The 23161-nt window shown below is 44.0% G+C and overlaps 1 protein-coding gene across 44 annotated transcripts in view; it reads right to left on the minus strand.

Moving 5' to 3' along the window:
- Positions 1–5413: 5413 nt before the first annotated feature.
- Positions 5414–23161, minus strand: part of SCRIB (scribble planar cell polarity protein) — an 81758-nt gene continuing 64010 nt past the window's right edge. For 6 of the 44 annotated variants that reach the window (XM_016432009.2, XM_016432002.2, XM_016432004.2 and 3 more), the window contains 14 exons: positions 19925–19975; positions 19488–19529; positions 19122–19241; positions 18537–18650; positions 18066–18225; positions 17816–17942; positions 17211–17297; positions 16836–17024; positions 14381–14509; positions 14015–14178; positions 13771–13808; positions 13065–13139; positions 6616–6667; positions 5414–6464 (listed from right to left, as the gene is read on the minus strand). In XM_016432009.2, coding sequence (XP_016287495.1) covers positions 6319–6464; positions 6616–6667; positions 13065–13139; positions 13771–13808; positions 14015–14178; positions 14381–14509; positions 16836–17024; positions 17211–17297; positions 17816–17942; positions 18066–18225; positions 18537–18650; positions 19122–19241; positions 19488–19529; positions 19925–19975 — 1494 coding nt within the window. In that variant the 3' untranslated portion in view covers positions 5414–6318. The remainder of the gene's footprint in view (positions 6465–6615; positions 6668–13064; positions 13140–13770; positions 13809–14014; positions 14179–14380; positions 14510–16835; positions 17025–17210; positions 17298–17815; positions 17943–18065; positions 18226–18536; positions 18651–19121; positions 19242–19487; positions 19530–19924; positions 19976–23161) is intronic. The other 38 variants (XM_016432001.2, XM_056822832.1, XM_056822833.1 and 35 more) reach the window with 31 other exon arrangements.

Consider the following 23161-nt stretch of genomic DNA (forward strand, 5'->3'; position numbering starts at 1 on the left):
AAAGTATGAGTTCTAGCGTGGTGTCTTCTTCCTGGGTAGTTCTGGTTTTTTCCAGGTTAACACGCGCTTTAACAATCCCGCAGGGGCCTGGGTTCTTTAGCAAGGGCATTTAATCACAAAGTAAGTGGCATTTAGCCATTAGTTCTTCAGGAAAGCTATGTACCTTCCAAAATCATATCAAGAATAGTCATTATGAACCATTTCCCCCAATACTAAAGGCATACGTCCCTACTATTTACCCCGAATCCAAAAGAAAGGGAAAGAGCAGGTATTTACTTAAGAGTGCAAAGGGAGTGAGGCTCCAGTTTGGGGATGTCCAACAGAAACGGGCTATTAATCCATAAGCAAGGATGCCAGTGGGCTACATAATAGTTTTAAAGTGCAATCTTATCCCTATTTTGTTAAATATTTCCCTGTTTCATTTTCATCTGGCTCCCTCTGCCCTAGGGAGCATAGAAGGTTTGCCATCAGTCAGTGCTGTTCGGCTGGCCTGACTCTGCAGGGCTCCATGTTTCAGCTGGACGGGCTCCTCTGCTGCTGGGAAGGGTGGAGCGGGTCACTCAGCAGCTCTGCTGGCTCCTTACCAGGTTCCCCAGCTGCTAGCCTGGCCTCAACCAGAGTTGAGCAGACTACTATGCCACTTGCTAGTGGCTGCTGGATAAGCCTAGGAAGGCCACTTTGTTGCTGGGCAGCTGCTGCCAAATGGTGCTGGACATGCTGCTGTGTCCTTGGGAAACTGCTGCCAGGCGGGGCAAGTTGCTTAGCTTCCTGGGGTGCAACACCTCTGGCAGACCCCACTGGTTTCCTGGGTTTGCTCTCTGAAGGCGGCTGCAGTCTTCTTCCACAGTGAGCCATTGGCTGATCTGGCTGATGCTTCATGCTTTCAGCTAGGGCAACAGCCCTTTGTTTAGGAGTGGCAGAAGCTTCTTCTCTTTGATTCCCTGAGCTCTGAAGTTGTTTGTCACGTCCAAGCAGGAGATGGGAGCCTCCTTACTTGTCCCAAAGATAAATTCCTCCTGGCTCAAAGGTCCGTTCTCTCCAAGCACTTAAAGTTGCCTTAGTGACTAGTTTCAGTTTAGTCATTTTCTCCTCCCAGACTCCTCTGGGAATCTTATGTAGATGAGTGTCTGGGGACAATGTAGTCTAGCTCCCAGGCGCATTCTTTGCTTGGCTGCCCTCTTCATATGCAATCAGGCATTCAAGCTTTGCATCTTTTCTAAAGTGGGGAATGGCTATTTTGCATCTGAAAGCTTTCTCCTTTACCTTTCAATGTCCCTGTCTTTTAGCCTCCAGTAGTAGCTGTTCCTCCTCTACCCCCACCTTATCACTTTGGAGAGTTGTGTTTACATTAAACTCTACTGGAAAACTAGATTACTGAGGGGTTAAAAGGGAGGGTAGCAGAAGGGAAGAAATAGTCACTAGGGAAACCAAACACTTGAGAGGCTGGACCGTGAAGAAGGGAATTAAAAGGAAAAGAAAGAAAGGGTAAGAATGTTAGGGTCTGAGCTGGGGGAAGCAGAGGGGAGAGGCCACTGCTAGGTTTATACCCTTGAGTCAAAAGAGGGAAAAGGCCTTGTCAGCTTGGAAAAACAGAAGCACTTTTTTAAAGTAGTCATAAAAACCAAATCTTCAATCTGGATAAGAGGTAAATCCTTAATAACCAGAGTTTCTTTCAGGGGGCCAAGCCTTATGGCTGGAGTGATACTCTTTGGGATACCCATTTTAAAACACCAGCCTCCCCCAGGCAATCCAGTCAGGAACCCTTCCACTTTGTCCTTTATCTGTCTCCAACCACTGAAAAAATGTTATAATCCCTGCAGGGAGACTTGATTGTAGCAGGGTTCTCCTATAAATAAGGGATTTGGGGAGCATTCTGTCTTGGGTCAATGACTTGAGGCAGGGCCCCACATGTTCTCTCTCAATAAAGCATTATATTTTAAACAATGGCTTTCCCTGCTCATATTTTTTTTCAAATAGTGGTTAAAGAGGGTGTACTTTGAAATGTTCAAGGTCCCCTCAATGTCCACTTGACACACTAGGAACTTTTCCTGATCACACAATCATTACCTCACCAGGAGAAGCTCCAGATTTCCAGACAAAATACCTATTATCAACCTATTTCCCTTGGAACCCAAAGTCACTCCAAGGAGTTACTGTCAAGAATCTGCTGTAGCAACCTCTCCATCAAGCTACAATGTGTTTTTTTCTTCCTCATTTTAAATACAATAAAAAGATGCCAATTCCTGTATCTAATGGGCATCTCTCCTTAGAGAGGAGTTGAAAAAAAACAATCAACATGCCCTTCGAGTGCCCTGTTTCTGGTGTCTTTCTTTGGTCCTGTGGGGTCAGTATTGGGTTGACAATAGCTAAGAAGATGCTTAACTGTACCAAGAGTCTAGTTTCAGACTGAGGGGATTTCAGTTTAGACAGGGGATGGAGGAGGGCTGAACCCAGGAAACAATTTTCCTGACAGCTATAGAGGCCCTTCTAGCATTAAGACAATTCATAAAGCTTGGAGAGTGGAAGGTTGGCCTACTGGTCTGATAATAAAGATCTACCCCTCCTCCTTTTAGGAATACCATGGTCCCCAGTACTGTTCTTTATTACTAAAGCAGAGGTCCCCTCCCCCTCCACGACACCAGATAACACTTTTTCACCTTTCCCACCCCTCTGCCTAGCAGCCCAATGGGAGTGCTTCCTCCCTCCACTGTGGGGTAAGGCAGGGAGGGGCATGGCTCAAGGTTGGTCCTCAGAGACCTAGACCAACTCTAGTCCCAGGTGGAACAGCCTGAATTGATCATAACCTCAGGCCTGAAGAAGTGAATTTGTAAGAAGGAACCTAATTCTTGGGCACCTACACTAGACCAGAGCTGATACAATCTAATTTTGTCCCTTTAGTGTCTCCTTTTGTATTTGGGACACACCCAGGCACGCTAGCCTCTGGCTAAATTCTCTTTCACAAGCCTTTATTTAACCAGTCAGTTGTCTTTCCTTTCTCTTCCCCAAGTTCTTTAGTTCAGTGGAAATTCCCATTATTGGCTTCTTTCCAGGTCCAAGGCTCTTCCAGGAGAGGTTGGCTCTGTGTGGTGGCTTTGATCTTTGTCTCCTTTGACTTGCTTAAAGATTTGCTCCAATGTAACTAACTACTCAGGCAATTATGAGTTACTTTTTCAGGCTGACAGCATTAACTCCCAGAACACTGCAGAGCTTCCTTAAGGAAATCCGTAATTATTTGAGATTAATTTAGCTGCCCACACTAAAAAGACAGAAGGATGAAAAGTGTATATTGTCCAAATGATAACATACGGTCGGACAGATAGCCCATGATTTAGTCCATCGGCAGATAGATCTTGGCACAAAGATACTATGAATAATGTGCCAGGCCATGGCTGAAAGGGACCTTAGAGGGAAACCAAAATATTACCTAAAAACAATACTCCAAGTGAATACTGTAATTGGTTGCTAGCCCCATATATATGTCACACATTTATGTCACATCCCTGGGGCTAGTAAGGCCATACTCTACTGGCTGAGCCCGGTTGTTCCTAGACAGGGATAAAGTTCCAAATCCCTGACCTGATGGTCTGACCTATAGTCAGGCCTTCTAAATATTTTTATCATGAAAGGTTTTCACTACTGGAATCAAAGTTTCAAGGCAAATGGGAAGGAATCATCTCATTAATACCTGTTCCTGTAGGTAGGTTCCACAAGGTCCCAAGGGCAAAAGCCATCTCGGTCTTTTCTCAAAGTCTGTTGCTTCGTGCCCAACTGGAATCCTTCCTTTACCCACCAATGGGATGCTCACTTGAGAGTCTCACTGGCATTTCCAACATCACCCAAAGCTGCCCCCAGGCTCAGGGTCCAAGATCATTCAGACCAAACAAAATATCTGGCAAGTTGGAACTGCAAACTCATGATCCATACTGTATTTCTGGGATGTTTTTCTGTAAAGCAGGCAATTCTATCTGAAAACCCCTAAAACTTTAGGCAACTTCCTTTGCAGTAGAATGCCCTTATACTGTCCAACCTTTTGGCCCCGTCAGGATTAAAACTGTGGGGCTAAAAAAACATGGACCAAGCAGGCTGTGTACATGATGTTTTTACCAGTAGAATGTGAGCTACCTCAGGACAAGAATTGCTTTCAGTTAATGTTTGTATCACCCACACTGAAAACAGTAGCTGGCAAGGGACCTAGTAAAGGTGGAGGGGAGCTCAAGTGCTACCTTGGTATCCTTTATATATTAAAATGTTTAATTGATGTTTTTCTTTATACCTATTATTTCAAACAACCCTCTCCAAAAAGCTCCTTTTCCGGTGACAAAGAAAAACAAGCAATACACCCTATACTGTGAGAAAGTGAAAGGAATGCTGACTAGAATCATGGTTGGATTTGCTCAAGCCTCCATTTTTCCAGGGTTTCTGATATGTAATAACAATCCTTTTTGACTATAAACCTGAGAAATGGGCACCTATCATCTAAACCCTGCCCTAACTGCACCAACAGGGCCAGGACTGAGAACAATACTAGGAATCTTTCCTGATATGATGATCATTATCTAACCAAGAAGAGTTCTAGGTAACTGTTATCAGACTATCTCCTCAAGACCCCCCCAAAATCACTCCTTGCTGTTACATAATAATACATGTATAACTCTGATGGAATTGCTTGCCGGAATGCAGGAGGTGGGAGGAAAGAAGGGAGAAAGACAATTTAGATCATATAATTTCAGAAAACTTACATGGAAACATTAAAAATTTTTTAAAATTGCCATTATACCTGTCCCTCAAGCAGTAATCTTCTTCTTTCTCCACCCCACCCCCCTTGTCTTTTAAACAATTAATTTGTGGCTAGTTTCAGTATCTAATGGGCTCCTCTTCTTAGGAATTCCCCCATTCATGCTTATTCTCAGAATACGTTAAAATACCCTTTGCTTCTTTCTCAGTTTCTAGTGTCTCTCTCACTGGACTCTGGTTTGATAGTGGGATACTCCATAATTTTGTGACCACTGGACAAGTCATTTAACCCCAACTGCCTAGCCCTTACTGCTTTTCTACCTTGGAATCAATACTTAATACCAATTCTAAGACAGAAGGTAAGGGTTTAAAAAAAAAAAAGCCATTGGCCACTGGCTCTAGAAGAACCAGTTTTTCAGTTAAACATTGCTCAGATACCAGAAGTCTCAAGGGCCGATGAAAAGTGAGGCTTGGTATTAAGGGCCCAAGACAGCTTCTACTTCCTTTATTCCTCACTCACCACACCCTTTTCCACTCCAGCTCCACAGGGCAATTCTCAACTCTTGTGACTGACTGCTCCAGGTGATTCTCCAGGGAGCATTCCAGACCACATTAATCTCAACCCAGTTCTGATTGGGAGGACCTGCATTGAAGCAGGGATCAGAGAAGACAGATACAATAAAATGTAAAGTAAACTTTATTATCCTTAAACCACAAAATAGATTTCTTTGGTTGTACAAATGTCACTAGTTACAGTCTTGATGCTAGCTTCCCTGGCGTGTGACACGCCCAGTACCAGTTTTTTTTTTTTTTTAGGGGGGAGGGCTGAGGAGTGGGTAAGGTAAGGGAAGACACACAAGTTAGTTACTGAAGCTGAGCCAGGCGGCTCCCAACAGTTTTGAGTTAAAACGCTAAAACCGAGTTAGAAAAAGTTCCCAGGGATGAGGGGAATGGGAAGGGGGAGCAATGAACAATGATTTGTGATAAATGCCTGCCCCACCACCACCCCCAATCAAAGGGAAACCAAAATCCCATTAAAATGATCCAGTTTCATGGGGATAGGAGGTCACCATTGATTCAGCTCAAACGAACAGCCACAGCCAGGGGAGAAGGGAATTCAGAAAAAAGGGTCTGAGGCTGGGGGCTGAAACTGCTCATCCCTACCCCAGGGGTCAAACATGGAGCCCAGATAGAGCAGTATCCACTGAGCCCTACCACTGGCTGGTTCCCTTATACATCAGACCAGACACTGAGGAAAGGGCCAGCACAGTGTGGCTGGTGGCTGGTTATAGACTTTTGCTCTCTCATTCCTTAGACACAATTTACAAACTTCCCATTTATCAGCTCCTTCAGTGGGGTTGGGGGAAGAAAGTGTGCCCTGGGAGTCTAGGAGAGCATGGGATCTAGACCCTTTCCTTCCCTCTACTCCGGCAGCATACTATGGGGCCAAGAGGTCCCCACCACTCCCTTTAACCCTCTTGGGGTTTTAGGAGGGCATGGGTTCAGGTTCCTCTCCCCTTCTGGAGGGCCTAAGAGGACATAGGATCGAGGGCCCTCTCCCAACCCTTCTCCCCTTTATGGGGCTTAGGAGGGCACAGGGTCCAGGCCACGACGTTCATGTCGAAGTTTCCGACGGGTGCTGCAGAGAGTTACTTCCTCCAGGGCTGTAGGACTGGGTCCAGGGGGGCCCAACAACACTTGTTCTACTTCTCCATCCTCCTCCTGGAGGCCTGAGAAGGAAGTATGGGTCAAGGCAGGTCCAGACAATCTCACTGCCTTTAGAGATTGAAGGTGGCAGCGGCAGGGAGAAGGGTCCAATAGCATTAAGGATAAAAGAGTCAGTTTTCCCCTTTTCTTTCTATCCCAGACCCCAAGGCTCACCAGGACTGAGGCTGTCCTCCAGGTATTTGAGCTCCTCTGGCAAATCTGGAGACTGAAACAGACATATAAAACAAGGTTAGAAGAGCCAATATGGAGTTATGACTGACTACTTCTAGCTAAAAAAACTAGTGTATGTAGGCCAGCCTTCTTCACCATCAATCCACTGAAGTCTTCAGTTCCAGGCAATTATTTGGATTTCCAGCACCCTCAATATGTCCCACCCAAACTTCTTGTCCTGTTCCATATCCCAGTCCATGAAAGAGGATGGGTACATAGAAAGGGAAACTACCATTAGAACTCGTGTTCACTTTTGCCTGATCTCAGTCTAGTACAAAAGACAGAAGGTAAGAATCAGAGTGAGGACAGGATGGAATGAGAATGGCTTTGCCTTCTGGGAATGGGCTCTCAACTCTACTCTCAAAGATACGAAGCTGACAGTAGCAGAGGCCAGGAGAAAAGTTCACATGAAATAGAAAATTTCCCTGAAAAAAAGGTGATGGTCAAAGATATCCATATGAATATCAGTCTTTGTTAAGAGGAAAAGGTAAAAAGGCCAGAGGAATAACTACAAGGCTGTTCAAAAATTGAATGGGCTACTTAGAGAGGTGATGGGTTTCTCCTTGAAAATCTTCAAGCAGATGCTGAATAATTACTTCTAGCATTGGGGGTTAAATTAGATGATAATTAGGAACTCTTCTAACTTGAATTCCAAGACTTGATATCTTTTGAAGATAGGTAACAGGTTCTTCCATATAATGGACTGGAATATTTTTACAGAGGACATTTATAACTTTACAAAGAATAAGATTCACAGATGACACCAAGTCTGCTACAGGATACAGGAAGAAGTCATGGTGATAGACAATTCCCTGCCAAGCGGTACAGAAGCACAATGTGAAAATATGGGTAGGCAGATATTGATGTCTAATGGGAAACCTTTTTAAGGGAGAAAAAAACAACAGCCTGATCTTTTACCTTCTTTTCCAATATTTCTTTCTTTAATGCATCTTTTAACACTGGCCTCTGCCGTTTTTTCTCCAGGTTTAAATGGTCTCCCTCTAATTTCCCCTAACTTCCTGCATTGAGAAAGCAAGAAAGTAAATTTCCACACTGGCTAAAGATTTTTCTTAACAAAAAACCCTTCAATCTCCATTGTGAGTCCATCAGTTTTCCAACTGGAGGTGGGTTGTTCTCTGGTATCATGGTTCGTCATTGTGCTGAGCAAAGTTGAAAGAAAGGTCTTTCAAAGTTATTTGTCTTTACAATATTATTGTTGCAAAAATTGTTCTCTTGTTTCTGCTCACTTCACTCTGCATCCATTTATTTGTTTTCCTAGGTTTCTCTAAAACCATCTCCATCATTTCTTATAGCACAATACTATTCCATCACTCTGAATGCCTTTAAAATTGGATTACTTTCAGTATGATTTTTTTTTTAATGTGGTCAGGTTTACTTTATGTATGAAACTAGGTTTTCTCTTCTCACATTCTTCTATCATTACTACTTCCTCACAAAGTGGTAGGCAAAAGTCAGGGGTATCCCTGGCCCTTCTAGACCTGGAGTCAGAAAGACTCGAGTTCAAATCTAACCCCAGACACTTACCAGCTCTATGATCCTGCGTGAATCACATAATCTGTTTGCCTCAATTTTCTCACCAGTAACATTAGCACTTATATGCCAGAATTTTTAGAAAGATAAAAAAAAGCCAATATTTGTAAAATACCTTGCAAACCTGAAAAGATTACATGCTTATGCTCTTAATATTATCTAACTCAATTGGGTCTCACGATGACATCTTTAAAAGCTTGTTTTTCCCTCAGTTTCTTTAGTGGTATTACTTGTAATCTTCTATTCTCTGCCATGTTTTGCAGATGAATTGCTGTTTGAAGTAATGCTGGCTAGGGCTGCCATGTCCTTCAGCTTTGAGTTAATGCTGAGATTTTGGGGAGTGGGGTGGTAATGACATGACATGATTAGCTTCTGCCTTAACACTTTTCTAATAAACTCTGACATTCAAAGTTTCTCTACTTTTGTCACTTATATAGTTTTTGGAGTTGATGCTTGTTGTTTTTAAATTTTCAGAATCACTTGTTATCTATCTCTATGCTAGACAGTGCCTCAAAAAGGCTATCCAAGATGGCTGGGTCGGTTCAGCCTAGAACTAAATATTGTGATATTCATACCTTAGGGAAAGTCAGCAAAGGGGACCTTAAGCTTTGGAGGTTTATGAAGTTAAATCAATTTCACATAAAGATGGTAAGCCTACTCCCCATTACATGTAGAATGGCTACCTCCCTCCAAATTGATATTCATTTCCTAATACATATCTTCTCTAGACAGCTAGCAAAATTTCCTTTAGCAACTGGGGAGAAGCAGAAAAAACAGATAAGCTTTGGGAACAGTAAAATACTCTACAAGAAAGCTACTGAGCAGTAGTGAAAGAGTTTTTCTTTACGAGCCTTGGCCATATCTCAAAGATCTTATGGATTGATGGCTCATAATTGGCCAATTATACGAAAATACTGAAACCATTGCTCTCCTTGGTTATTAACTATACAGAATGTATTTGGATTAAGCTTTAAGGGGCTTCCCTGGGGCTAGTTTAGGTAAATAGCTTGGAATCACTGTGTCCTACAACCCTGGCAGGAGAGAGGGCTTTGCTTTTAGGGCTGCTGACACTACTCTAAGGCTAGCTACTGGGTCAGCCTTAGGAAATCTGTGGTTTATTAGGAAAAGTTTTTCTGAGGAGGCATCACAGAAAAGCAATGGAGGCTAGAGCAACAATGACCTGAAGACACAGACAGCTGACTCTGAATTGACTTCCATGTGATTAATGTTATTTCCTGTCCCTTAAAAGTCTTTTGAGGGGCAGCTGGGCTGCTCAGTGGATTGAGCCTGGCCTAGAGATGGGAGGTCTAGATTCAAATCTGGCTTCAGATACTTCCTAGCTGTATGACCCTGAGCAAGTCACTTAACCCCTATTGCCTAGCCCTTACTGCTCTTCTGCCTTGGAACCAATACACAGTATTGATTCTAAGATGGACAGGTGTTAACTTTTTTACAAAGTGCATCACATATCAATGAACTAACTGCATTAAACACTAAATCTATGAACTAGTTTGAAGGCTTTTATCAGGTTCTTCAGAGAACTTTTCTACTTCACTGCCTAAAACAGATATCATAAGCTGCCATTATCCTTATGGTAACTTGACTGGTCATGCTTATTGAGAATAAGCTAGTTTACAAAGTGTTCTATGAATTGATGTTTATTATTGCCAGGCAGCTGACAATAAAAATAGCTCTGGAAATTCACAGAAGCATCACGATTCAGTGGAAAGCACTAGATTTGGGGTTAGAGGAGCTAAGCTTCTGCCACTTCCTGAATAACCACCTTGGGCATGTTGGTTAACTTTTTCTGGAACTCAGTTCTTTATGTGTAAGATAAGGAGCTTGTACTTCATGGACTGTATGGTCTTTCTGACTTTAAATGTATAACTCTATAAATTCTTTTATTTTTCTTTCCAGGAGAATCTTTGAGCTTCTCATCTAATTAGCTACAACTTTTTTGCTTTCTAATTTTAATTGCAACATGAATGTTTATATGGGTGTGGCTTAGTTTACTTCAGTAATGTTATATAAACAGCCCACATGGAGTCCCAACAGTATATGTCTAATTCTTGCCAGCTTCTCTTCCTTTTCCATCATCCTACCATTGGCACTATAGTATCTATCAGTAGGGAAAGAGCAAGACTCAAGTCCTTTCTGTAATCTGCCAGTTTCCTTGGTTACCAAACAGTCTGCTGCTCCTGAGTAATTCAATACTCAGCTAGTCTAGTCCACAGACAACAAACTTTGTCCCTAGAACCATTTCCTGTTTCAGTGGAGTCTAACAGATTAGTATCTTGATTGGCATAGTCTTTGAGAACCTAAAAGTTCCCTCCACACCCAAGCTAGCCTCCATATTATGAGGCATTAGAGCTTCTATGAAGGCATCAACCAATTATATTATTTTTACAAAGCTATACAGAAAAAAGAGCTGAGCATGAATACATGTAGCAAGGTGGCACAATGGATGGAGTGCCAGGCCTTAAGTCGGGAAGACCCATCTTCCTGAATTCAAATCTGGCCAACACTAGCTGGGTGATCCTGGGCAAGTCACTTAACATGTCTCGGTTTCCTCATTTGTAAAATGAGCTCCAGAAGGGAATGGTAATCCATTCTAATATCTTTGACTATAACACAGACCAGAAAAGGGGAAGAAGATCCAATTCTTATTTTTGCTTCTCTATAAGGAGAAATGATTAGTTTCAAGTGAGTAGACAAGAAAAGTTCACCTAGTCACTCTCAATAAGTTCAAGTCACTAAGTGCTAGTAAAATATTATACTCGTAGGTAATAAAAGAACTTTCAGGCAGAACTGGTTGAGTTGTTTTAAATAATTGTTGAAAACATTTTGAAGAAAAGTAAATAGGTATTGACTAGGTATTCAAAAAGGGGGAAGTAGATTAATTCTACAAACTATAAGCTGATGAAATTGATTTCAATTCCTGTCTCAAAAGGTAACTGCATTGGGGGCAGCTGGGTGGCTCAATGGACTGAGAGCCAGGCCTAGAGATGGGAGGTCCTGGGTTCAAATCTGGCCTCAGAAACTTCCTAGCTGTGTGACCCTGGGCAAGTCACTTGACCCCCATTGTCTAGCCCTTACCACTCTTCTGCCTTGGAACCAAAACACAGTATTGATTCCAAGACGGAAAGTAAGGGTTTAAAAAAAAAGGTAACTGCAATATTAGGCTGCCTTAAGAGAAGCAGAGCATCCAGAATGAGGTGGGGGTAATACCATTGTACTTTTGTATGTCCTAGTCCAACCACAACTGGAATTACAGGAACCATATTTTAGGAAGGATACCAACAACCTGAAACACCACCAGTAGAACCATAATTCAAAACTATGTCACATAATGAAGAAACTGAGTATTCCTTACCACGAGAAGTCTAGTGGCGGTGAGAGAAGGAAGGAGAAAAGGGAGAGATAATAACTGTTTTCAGGAATTTATAGAGCTTTTTTTTTTTGTTTTTTTTAAACCATTACCTTCTGTCTTAGGAGTATTGGCTCCAAGGCAGAAGAGTGGTAAGGGCTAGGCAATGGTGGTCAAGTGACTTGCCCAGGGTCACACAGCTGGGAAGTGTCTGAGGTCAGATTTGAACCTAGGACCTCCCGTCTCTAGGCCTGGCTCTCAATCCACTGAGCCACCCAGCTGCCCCCTAATTTATAGAGCTTTTATGTATCAGAGAGATTAGATTTATGAGTAGAATCAAGAACACTAAAAATTACAAGAAGGGAGATAATGATAGCTCAATATAAGGAAGCAAATTCCCTAAAAACCAGATCCATTTCAAAGTGAAATAGGTGCCAAATTCCCTGTCATTTGTAATTCTTGAATAGAATCTGGAGGACCACTTGTTTTGGGTATTACAGAGGAGATTCTAGTTCAAGTTAATATTGGCCTTAGAAAAGGTAACTGTGCTAGGCACTGGGGATACAAATGAATGAAACAATTTCACAAAGGCTTGTGACACGGACAAGAGTGTTTTGGAGACAGAGTGTGAGGATAGATAGGGCCCAAGGCTGCTTCAAGAATTTTAGGTTCAAACAGGGCAAAAGAGGGCTTAGAAAGAACACAAAAGTCAAGGCACAGGATGTAGTTAATAAACAATTAGAAGGCTAGAAATCAGACTCAGATCCTGACATTCATTTCAAGGAGCATTTTCTGTGAAAATTTTTGTCCCTTTCTTCTACTTGTTGCCCACCTCCAATCTCAGGGAGGGGGAAAGAATTTTGTTCCCCTGTGTTTAAAATCAGTAACCCTTCTCAGTCTTCCCCTTTTCCCAAGCTGCCTCCCCAATAAGGGCTGTGTGCTGTCTCAGGGACAGAAGGGTAAGAGACATATAGGGAAATTATATTCAGTTCTGTAGGGGCCTGGAAGGAAGCCTGGGTGGTAGACTAGGTAATAGAAGCTAGAATGGAACAAATGGGATGGCCTAAGGCTGTGTTGGCAAACCTATAGGCATGCATGCCACAGCACGCTGGAGGCTGCTTCCCTCCCCCTCTCCATGTGCACCTGAGGACATTTTTCATATTTTTCCTTCTGCCCAGCAGCCCAATAGAAGCACTTCTTCCCTCCCCTGTCTGGCATGAAGGGCGTGCAGTTTGGGCACTCTGTCTCTAAAAGATTCACCATCACTGGAAGGCCTAAGTTTCCTTGACTGCTACAGTGGCAACAATCCTATGCTTGAGTTATGGGGAGCAGGGACAGAGACACTGGGGCAAAGCAAAGGGATGGGACAACTGAAAGCATCATTGGGGAGGAACAACAAACAGTAATAGGTGAGAACCGGAGGGACAAACAAAACCACAGTCAAAAAAGGGAAGACAGATAGCTTTGCTGGTACCTGGATGTCATATACAGGCCTGGAAGAAGGAAGAGCAGCAAATTCCCGGTAGTCAAACTTCTTTTCAGACAAGGACTTGAGGGGACAGCGTGAAAGAAAGAGAGGGAGGGAGTTGGGAAGGGAGGGGAAGAGGAAGGGGAAGCGGGAAGAGAGACAGGTGTGAGAAAAAAGAAGGATGCTCAAGGCCAAAATAGTAGGGATTGGGAAAGTCACTACTCTAACCCCTGAAGGAATTTTTAAGGACAAAGTGAGATTCTCGTGTGTGTGTGTGTGTGTGTGTGTGTGTGTGTGTGCGCGCGCACGCATCCGCACATGTACACATGCACGCATACATGGAGAGGGAGGGGGGCTATATTTAATATTCTGGTCCCGCTGGGAGTTTTTCTCTGGTTACTGCCATTCCTCTAGACCACCTCCCTCTACTCCCAACATCCCAATACAGATCAGGTTTCTGAGCTTCTGGGGGTGATGTCATGACTTTGGAAACATGAACCTGTACAGAGACATAGAAAAAGGCTTGGGAAAGTACTGGGAATGGGGAAGCAGTAGATATGGAGATAATAAACAAGAGAGAAAAACATAAGAGGCAGCAACAGAGAGGCAAAAGATAAGAACAAAGAAGAGAATCATATAAAGTAGGAGGGGAATGTGGAGATAAAAGGACAAAGTGGGACTCAAATTAGAGGAGTGAAAGACTCATCCTTACCAGCCGGCCAGGTGAAGTGACAATCCTGGGGCTAAGATCTGGGGAAAAATAAGACGAGATTAATTAGTGCCCTTCAAATGTCTCTCCAACCTCTAGGGGCCAGTGATTTGTCCTTCCCCTTCCTTCTTCTCCCTGGGACTTGTCTTTGATGCCTTACTTGGACTGCTAGCCACTCCTGTCTTTTAATACTGTTGTCCATCTTCTGTTTACTCCCAACCCCCAGCCCCAGGTAATCTAAACTGACCACTTTCCCCACCCTCACCACCTTCAAGTGGTGTCGGTGAGGGAGTGGGTGCAGGCGAGGGGGCCTCTGTCAGCTGGCCAAGAGGGCTCCGTTTTCCCCGTCCTTCTTGAGATTTGGCGATGACCATCTGAGCCCGTAGGGCATCCTGCTCCAGGGACTTCATTCTAGAAAGAGTCAGGATGGACAGGGGAGATGGGTTAGGATTGGGCTTTCTCCTAACCCCAGTCCACTTGGAGCCATGGATAAAAAAAGATCCAGTGGAGCTAGGGAGTCAAGGCCTCTCCCCTGTCCCATAGACCCCATGGAGCACCCAAAACCATGGTCCAATACTAAGGCATGCAGCTGGGGAGGCAGGGCCATGCACACCTTGGGGCAGGACTTCCTGGCCCAGCTCGGGGGGTGGGTCTGAGTGGAAGCCCTTGCTGGCGGGCCCGGTAGAGTCTACGGGCCAGGTCCTGCTCGTAGTCCCTAAGGCTGTCGTCCAAAGCTGAGGGTCTAGGGGTCATGGAGATAGAGGTACGGAGACAGAGACAGAAAGCAAGTGAGAGACAGAGAATAGAAAACAATGCAACTAGACCAGGGCCCCTTGGGTCAGTTACAGGCACAGTAAGACCAGAGAACTGAAAGTAAGATCAAAATAAAGCAAGGAGAAAATAGAACAGAGCAAAGGAACCAAATTTCCATGCCTTGCTAATAGTCACAGCCAATCACAGTCATCCATGCTATCTTTTACTGACTTTGACTCTAGCATCTAACCCCATATTTAGTAGAAATCTTCATTTAAAAGGCAGTATGTGACCAAGGATAGATTCTTAACTCTAAACTGAGAATCAAATGAGATAACAAAATTCTGGACTGAATTCTTTGGATCTTTAAAAAAAATCCTTACCATTTGTCTTAGAATAGATACTAAGTATCCATTCCAAGGCAGAAAAGCAGTAAGGATAAGGCAATTGGAGTTAAGTGACTTGCCCGGGGTCACACAGTGAACAAGTGCCTCAGGCTTGATTTGAACCCAAGACCTCTCATCTCTTTATCCACTGAATCACCTCACTGCCCTTGGAAAGATTTAAAGCTCTGAACATCTGGGCATGGTACTTTTTGAGGCCCAGAGTGACCAGAAGCCTTTCCCCCACTCCCCTAATGTTACTCCTTTTTCATACACTCTCAAGTATCTCCAGATAAGGAATGTTCCTCTCCCCCAAGAACACTTATCTTTTGTCCTTCTGGTTACAGCTCAGAGAGGAGTTAAGAGTTGTATTTCCACAAGGGGCACATTTCGATAGTGTAAATGTTCGGAACTATTAATAAGGCTATTAATATGGGCAGGCCCACAGTGTCTAGAGCTGAATGATGGACTTAAGGGCAGGGAGGAAAAAAGAGGTAGGGAAGGAACACCGAGTCCTAGAAATGAAAAGGGAAACTGAACAAGACCAGATTCCTCCACCAAGAGGGATAGCCGAGAGTAGAACAATACTTGGTCCCAAAATACAGTGGATTTGGAGGACAAAAGAGGCTAGATTGGCTCTGAATAGCTCAGACCCAAAGAGACAGAATAGCCATACAACACATTAAATGAAAGGAGAGAGGCTATGAGATCGAGCAAGGGACCAGGAATTCTTTGAGCCAGAGATGAGGTGGACCAGCAAAGGATGGGAATATTTAAAGAAGAGGATGCAATGTCTGGGTCCTGAAACAGGGGAGTTGGACCCAACTAAGACAGTCAGAAACAAAAAAATTCTGGGGGTAATGAGGATGGAAGATGCCTAAGAAAGTCTGGCTAATTGTGCTTTATAACTGCAGGCCTATCAACATTCTGTGCTGTGAAATGCTTCAGCCATCAGTAAAATTGTCAGTGTACTGGAGACACTGGGCTAGAAGGCACAAGGCTACTATAAGAAATAACCAGAAGCTACATTTCTGAGATATGGCCCTTAAGGCAGGAGCAGAATTAGATTTAGAGCCTCAGAAACACCCTATAATAATTTCTTTTAGTCAACCTCATCCTCCAACCTAAGGCTCTTATATCCCTGACAATCTCAGTCTTCAGCACACTCTTTCAATATCCATATTCCTCAAGAATCATACACATTTCAATCACCCCTGAATCTGATAGTCATCACTCAATGGCCACATCCTTCTTCATTCATTAATTCTGCCATTTGCATGCATTTCTGATATCACACGAGTCCTTATCCATATAAGGCATGCTCTCATCTTTCCTCCAAGTATTATGGGTGCCCAGATGTGTGCACCTATGGCAACACATGCCATAGCCATCATGCCTCGTCTACAAACACACCCAATAACAAACATACCCTTGGAATCACTTCTTTTCAACCCTTTTTTTGTCCATACTTGTAACTGTATTGATACAGGAAATTCCTGATGAGGAAACTGTCTACTAAGGCAAACTAATAACTGTTCTATAACACTTCCAGGGAGTTGTAATGACTTGCCCAGGGTCACACAGCCTGTCAGAAGTGAGATTAGAACCTAAGTCTTCCTGACTCTACAGACATCATTCTATGCACTATACCCATACTCTTAACTCAAATATTATATCCTCTGAAACATTTATCCAAGTATTGAAGCAAGCTGTATCTTATATTGGAAGCCCCTGTCACCTTTCCTAGTCTTAATCTAACTTTAATCCACCATGGTGAACCAATGGCATCCTAACCAGCAGTCATCACAATATAGCAATCAGCAAGTCTAGCAGAAACCAGCTTTTCTCATTCCCCTTGTGGTCAAGTTCCTTTGTGGTATCATGAAAGAAGTGTTGTGGGACTAGACAGTAATCTAGAAGGGGGTCAGGCACCTGGCTGCCCGCCAGAGTGCCCTCTTCTCAGCCTCCAAGGCTCGTCGTTCGGCTGGGGATAGCTCCCGTTCAGGCCCACTCAGGAGTTCTGGACTCTGCATACGCAACCGTTCCTGCTGCCGTCGCTCAGCCTTAGCTGTCCGGACTGGGGCTCCCAATTCCCCGCCCCCCAAAGACATGGGGCTCAGCCTGTAGGCGACACAAGGATCTACCTGAAGGACACTCAATACTGAAAGGGCAGTAACAAAGTTGATACCATTCCCCAACCTCTAGACCCTTATGATATAATTGATGCCCCAACTCTAGACCCCAGATCCTTCCTGAGCCCGTCCTTAACCATCCCCTTTCAAAAAGCCTATAGAGAGCCCTGCTTACCGGGCTGGGCAGTTGGGGCGTGGCTCTTGTTGGGATCCTTCTTCCAGTGAGTTCCTCTGGGAATGGGAGGGCTCAGTTTGGGGGAGGCTAGAAGGTAGTGAAGGGTAAAGGAGCAAATCTGTTACGGTAGCTGAAGTTGTCTATCTCATGGATAAGGGTGAAGCCCTGAAGCATCAAGCCTCTAGCAGATGTAGCAGATTCTGATGAGCCACCTCTTATCCTGGGCTGACCTGCCATTGGTTGTCCTAATCTAGGAACAGTCTTTCAGTTCCCAAAAGCATACTCCATAGACCTACAAGGGCCCAACAAGGCTGTCTGGTATGCAGAGAAGTTTGTTAGCCCAGACTAAACTGTGATTGAAGTCCCTTGCCTTGGACAGGGCATCCACTCTTCCAGCCATACAAACAAGGCTTTGCCAGACATGTAGAGTACCACCTAAAGAAGCCTCAGATCAACAGTCAACTGGTTTTCAACATAACTAGTAGGAAACAGTGGGATGAAAGGCCTACCCTGAATTTTATGGGTTTGTCTTGCCAAACCCTAACTACCATGGTCAGGGTCTACTGGACTGATTTAGTCTACAAGTGAAAGCCCCAACCTCTCACCAGCTCTTTTGTTCTCCTAGGGACTCCAGACCCTCCAATGGGGCAGGGGCAGTTGCTACAACTTCCTCTGCCTCCTCTTCTTCCTCTTCCTGAAGAAGTAAGGCCCGTTTCTGCTGTAGCTTCCGTGCTGGAGTAGGGGAAGGAAGAGAATGATAAGAAGCTTTAGTGGAGACTTCTATACTACTTCCAGTCCAACCAATCCCCAGAATTACACTTTCTCCCAATCTCTTTCCATCAAATGCTACTCCACCTTCTTCTTCCTTCATCTTCTTCAGGTCATCCTCACCAACCAAGGATACCCTTTTTGGTGGACCATCAGCCTGGGGAGGCCTCACTTCCAACTCAAAGTATTTTTGTCTCTCACGGAAAGACAACTGTTCTGGGCTGGCAGTATTACCAGGAGATATCACCTGAGAAGAGAGGAAGAAGACATCTGACTCTAGTCACTAGAGCATCCACTTTAACCCTCACTTCTCATCCATGGCTTCCATGCTCACCATGTTTCCACCTGCCCCCTCACCTCTGGGGAAACTTGGAGCCACTCTGCCTGTGCAACTCCTATTGGGAAAACCAGGTGGAAGGGAGGTGGGGTGTCAGTGGAAGGGGATGCTCAATGAAAATTGGAAATAATTGGCTATTCAGCTAAGATTGGGAAGTCTTAAAGAGGAGCAGAGGAGAAACTAGACTTAGTTCTGGAAGTTCCCCAAGGGTCAGGTCATACCTGAGCCTCTGTCAGAGGGTGAGGGGGGGGCACAGCTGCGAAAGTCCGGTAGGCCTGCTTAACATTGACAGGGAACTCACTGGGGGAGGGTGGGGATGGGGGACAGGTACGAGGCTGTGGAAGACAGAAGGACAGAAAGAGAAAGGAATAGGTAAAGTTGAATAGGGGTAAGGAAGAAGAGGAAAAGAGGGAGAAGGTAGTAAAAAGGAATGTAGGAGTAGGAGGGAAAGGAGAAGGCAGAAAAAGATAGGATGAATAGTAGTCATGAAAAACTGTTTCCTGAGCCTAAACCCATAGCCTGATTGGAGATTTCTATGATGCCTCTCTCCATGTAAGTTCTTTCTCCAGAATCTTCAGCTCCAGCTTTATCTCTAGCTGCTTTGTCTTCAGAAAAATGACTCTTTTTATCAGGCCCTGTCTATCTCTCTCTCTCTCTTCTCCCCAACCCCCAATCCAGATACCAATTCCCAAAGCAGATGTCTAGTTTTCATATATCTGTGTTAAATAGGGTTAGGGAATGGAGAGCCTCCCTTCAAGGTGATGTCTCCCTTTTAACCTGTAAGGTAAACTGGGTGGGAAACTTACAGAGCTGGGGCTATAGGCCCAAGGCAGGGGTGAAGACTGGAAGGGGTTGGGGCTGTCTCTACCACCAGACGTGGTGGATCCCACTGGCCATGGCCGAGGCTGGATTACCCCAGGTTTAGTCTGCATGGATAATAGAGAGGAAGAAAAGAAATAGAGAGGAAAAAAAGAAACAAGGAAGGAAAAAGAGGAGTTGGAGTCAAAAGGAAAGATTAGAAAGAGAACAGAAAAGGTGGTAGGGCATAGTTTCAGATAAAGGGAGAGGATCATATGGGGAGAAATGGAGCAGAAGTTAGAGAAACAGTAAGGAACTGGCAAAAGGTATCCCCAAAGCCCAGAGGAAGGGCATAGGGTAGAAAGGACACTCACAGATTTGTGCTCCTCTTGGGAGGGCAGGAAGCTGATGGAGGCCTGAAACAAAGGAAGAATTGGTAAACTTCTCCCCTGTCAGTGTGGCTCCCCTCCATCCCCACCCTCCCAGAACTAACAGCCAACAGTACAGCCAGCCTGCCCCCCAGCTGCATCCTGTGCCCACAGGACAAAGTTAGGTTGGAGAATTCCAAGTCACCTCCTCCTTGGCCCTTCCCACATTTCTAATAAAAAGGCTGGAAAGGGATATTAGGTTGAGAAAGGAGGCCCTGGCCTATCCTAAAACCTCAGGGGCCAAGCCCCAAAGCACATGCCTTGCTAGTAGCTCCTCCCAATGAAGTGCCAGAGGGAGAGAGAGGCAGGGACAGAGAGGAACTGGAGACCATCTGGCAGAGGGAATGCCAAGCAGAAGGAGCTGCAGCACATAAGACACTTACAAACCGGGTCTCCCTGCCCACCAGGTGGAGGGGTCGGGGGGAGGCAGGTGGCTGAGGGCACCAGAAACAGGTACAGAGGGATCCATGGGAGAGAGAGGAAGAGATCAGAGGGACCCCACCCTACAAACTACAGGGATCTATCTATCTAAGAGAGGCCAAAAGGCACAGAGCTATCTGGGAATTGTCTAACCCTGATCCCTACTACTACCTATTCAAGCTAGAGCTTCAAGACTAGCCTCAAACCAGCCTTTCTTGGGCTCTGCCTTATAATGACTCAGTTGTACACCCACCCTCTATACCATCAGTTTAACTCCTTCAAGTCCACCCCACTGGTCCACCTTTCAGAGGAGTACTAAGGAACTGAGAGAAGCCACAACTGGCTTCTCTTTTACCTTAGGTTAGGGGCATTCACAAATACCCTTCTCTTCAGAATCTGCTAAGGAGATGTGCAAAATTTGCTACCCTCTTGAAAGAGTACCTTGAATATGTCTTCAAAGATTCATTCCAAAGAAGACAAGAAAAGAAAGAAGGGTTGGAAGGGAAAGGTATACCCATGAAACCAGAGGCCAGGAAAAGACTCCAAGGGCTCAGGTAGGTCGAGTCTGGCTAAAATGCTAGTATTGGTCCCTAGGTCTTGGGTTTGGTGGACAAGTGTATATTTCCCCTAGAACTACTGACTTTTAGAAGAGATCAGAGGTTACTCAGTTCAACTTTCCATTCATAGCAAAAATCCCTTTTTTATACATTCTTGGCAGACAGCCATTAAAACTTTACTTGAAAAACTATAGTGACAGGGAGTTCAAGACCCTACAAAGCAATCCATTTGTCTTTACCCTAAATATAAGAAGTTGTTCCTTAGGTCAAAACGAACCCTGTCCTTCTGTGCAGCTTTCACTCACTGTCTTTAGTTCCCCCATACCTCTTTAGGATTTTGTTATTGTTGATTACATTCCTTCTTCTCAGTTTGGGTCCTCCTCCCAGACTGTGGAAGCTGAATATCTTTTAGTTCATCTTCATAGGACATAATCCCACCACAAAACCAGTTCAACTAAGAGTTTTGGCTTTGGATAAGATTTGGGCTAGAGAATATCTGAGGTTCCTTCCTCCTCTTCAGAGTCTCTGACTTTAATCACTAGGGTCAATTGTTCTATCGCTAGTTAGATGGGGTAGCCAGACATTCCTGCCTCTGCCCCCACCCCTCCCTTACAGGCTGGGTATGGGAAGATCATTTGTAGTGCTGGTTCTAATCCTTTCCTGACAGGGCCTACCACCTTGTTGGCTATTTGGACCTAGAAGCCCAAGTGCCAATGTCTCCTTTATTAGACTGCAAACTCCTTGAGGGCAGGGACTGTTTTTTGCCTTTTTTTTTAAACTTTTTATCTCTATCACTTAGCATAGAACCATACAAGTGTTTAATAAAGAACTTTGGTAGCAAGAACTTTCTGTATGGCTGTGGCTATAGCCTCTATAGGAGCAGGTTGCATCTCCACAGGAATTGTTTCCCAGATTTGATAACTGCAAATCAGCCAAGTAAGACACCTTTGGCAAGACTCATCTGTAACCAAATTTTGGTTGGTAGTTCCATAGTTTTATCCCCGAGTTTTTTAAAAGTTCTGGCATTGATGTCAGTTGAGGGGATTTATTTAAATTACATAGCTACATTATATCTGGAATGAACTATGCCCTTAGGATTGGCTGACACGAAACATGAACCAGTCGTTTCTAAGGCATCATCTTCATTAAAGTCAAAGATTTTAGTCATCTCATCCTAATGACATTCTTATTCCTTGGACCACTTTGGACAAAGGGTCAACACCAAAGGATGTGTCCCACAGATATTCTTCTCAATGACTCCATAAAGTCTCTTTTCATTGGCTTTGCAATCTTTGTGAGGGCCTCCTCACATTTGTTGGCTTGATTTGTCCTACCCTACACTTCATTATCCTTTCCTAACCCATCCTCTGAGAGACCCCTCAATTTATTCTCTTCATTCGGATAATACTGACATTCTGTAAAGTCATTTTTTCCCCCTCAAAAGTGGCTTCTGACTGTCAATAGGTGTGTTCTTTCCCTGTCTAGTCTCTACATAGGTCTCTAGCCTCAAGCTCCCAGAGCAAGGTCTTCATAAATAGCCTCCTCCCATCTACCTAGAGTCACAGTTTCAGCAGACCCCATTTACCGTTTGCTCTGCCCCCTTTCTCCCACAATGCTGTCATGGATCTAGACCCTTTTGGCCACAGGTATGAGTGGGATTCAGGCCCTTCATCTAAAACAGTGCTAGTGAATAGATTTCTTTTAGCCTAAAGCTCAACCTCAAGAACCACTCTGGTTTCTGACATTCCTCTCCAAACAAGTCATAGCATATCCCACCTTCATAGTCACTTTAAGGGCAAAGGTCTTTATTGAAAAATTGGTCCTTTTCCTTTTCTGAATAATCCTCCCCATTCCTTTTTACAGAGTCAAAACTGTTTCTGACCCTTAATGAGCAATACAAAGATTATTTTTTATTAATATGATTATTAGAGGCACAACACAAGATGGATTTCTTCTAGTAAGCCTTTTCTAATTATGCCTAAGTAGACATCCCACTTATTCAGAGTGTTCCATTATAGTAGAGGGGAAAAAAGGCCTAGAAGTAGATCTCAGCTCTTCTCTGTACTGACTTGTGTAAAGCTTAGTTTTAGGTCATGACTATTCTCTAAGTGTCACTTTCCTTCATCTGTAATATAAAAATAACATTTGTGCTAACTACAGCAATGTTCCCCTGATGCTATCACTGAGGGAAGTAATCATTTTCTCAAAGGAGGCCTACCTTCCTTATTTTACCACCAGGAACAACTGCTGACCAACTACCATCAACAGGCAGATAAGCCTAGAAGCCTTGGGAATGGCAGCACCTTCTAAATTACCAAATTTGTTTTCAGCCTGGCCTTCAGAGCCATCATGTGAGGAAGCAATTCTTTTGGAGAAAGGGATAGTCATCTCCAGCAACTGCCAATCAACTCACACGGGCAGCAATCCAATGAAGCAACAATACTCTCTGAGGGAGAAACAGGAGGCAGCATTGGCCAGCCAAGTCAAATCACCAGTACTACCTTGATCACTCTTTTCCCATATATTGCATATTCCAAATTTATTTTGTCTAGAGGGTGTCCTAAAATCCTTAGTGTGGTTAAAAGACTTTTGGGACATCCTGTACATCTTACTCTGTATGTAATTGTTGGCATGCATCTCTCT

Source organism: Monodelphis domestica, chromosome 3 (genome assembly GCF_027887165.1).
Source record: "Monodelphis domestica isolate mMonDom1 chromosome 3, mMonDom1.pri, whole genome shotgun sequence".
NCBI classification, from domain to species: domain Eukaryota; kingdom Metazoa; phylum Chordata; class Mammalia; order Didelphimorphia; family Didelphidae; genus Monodelphis; species Monodelphis domestica.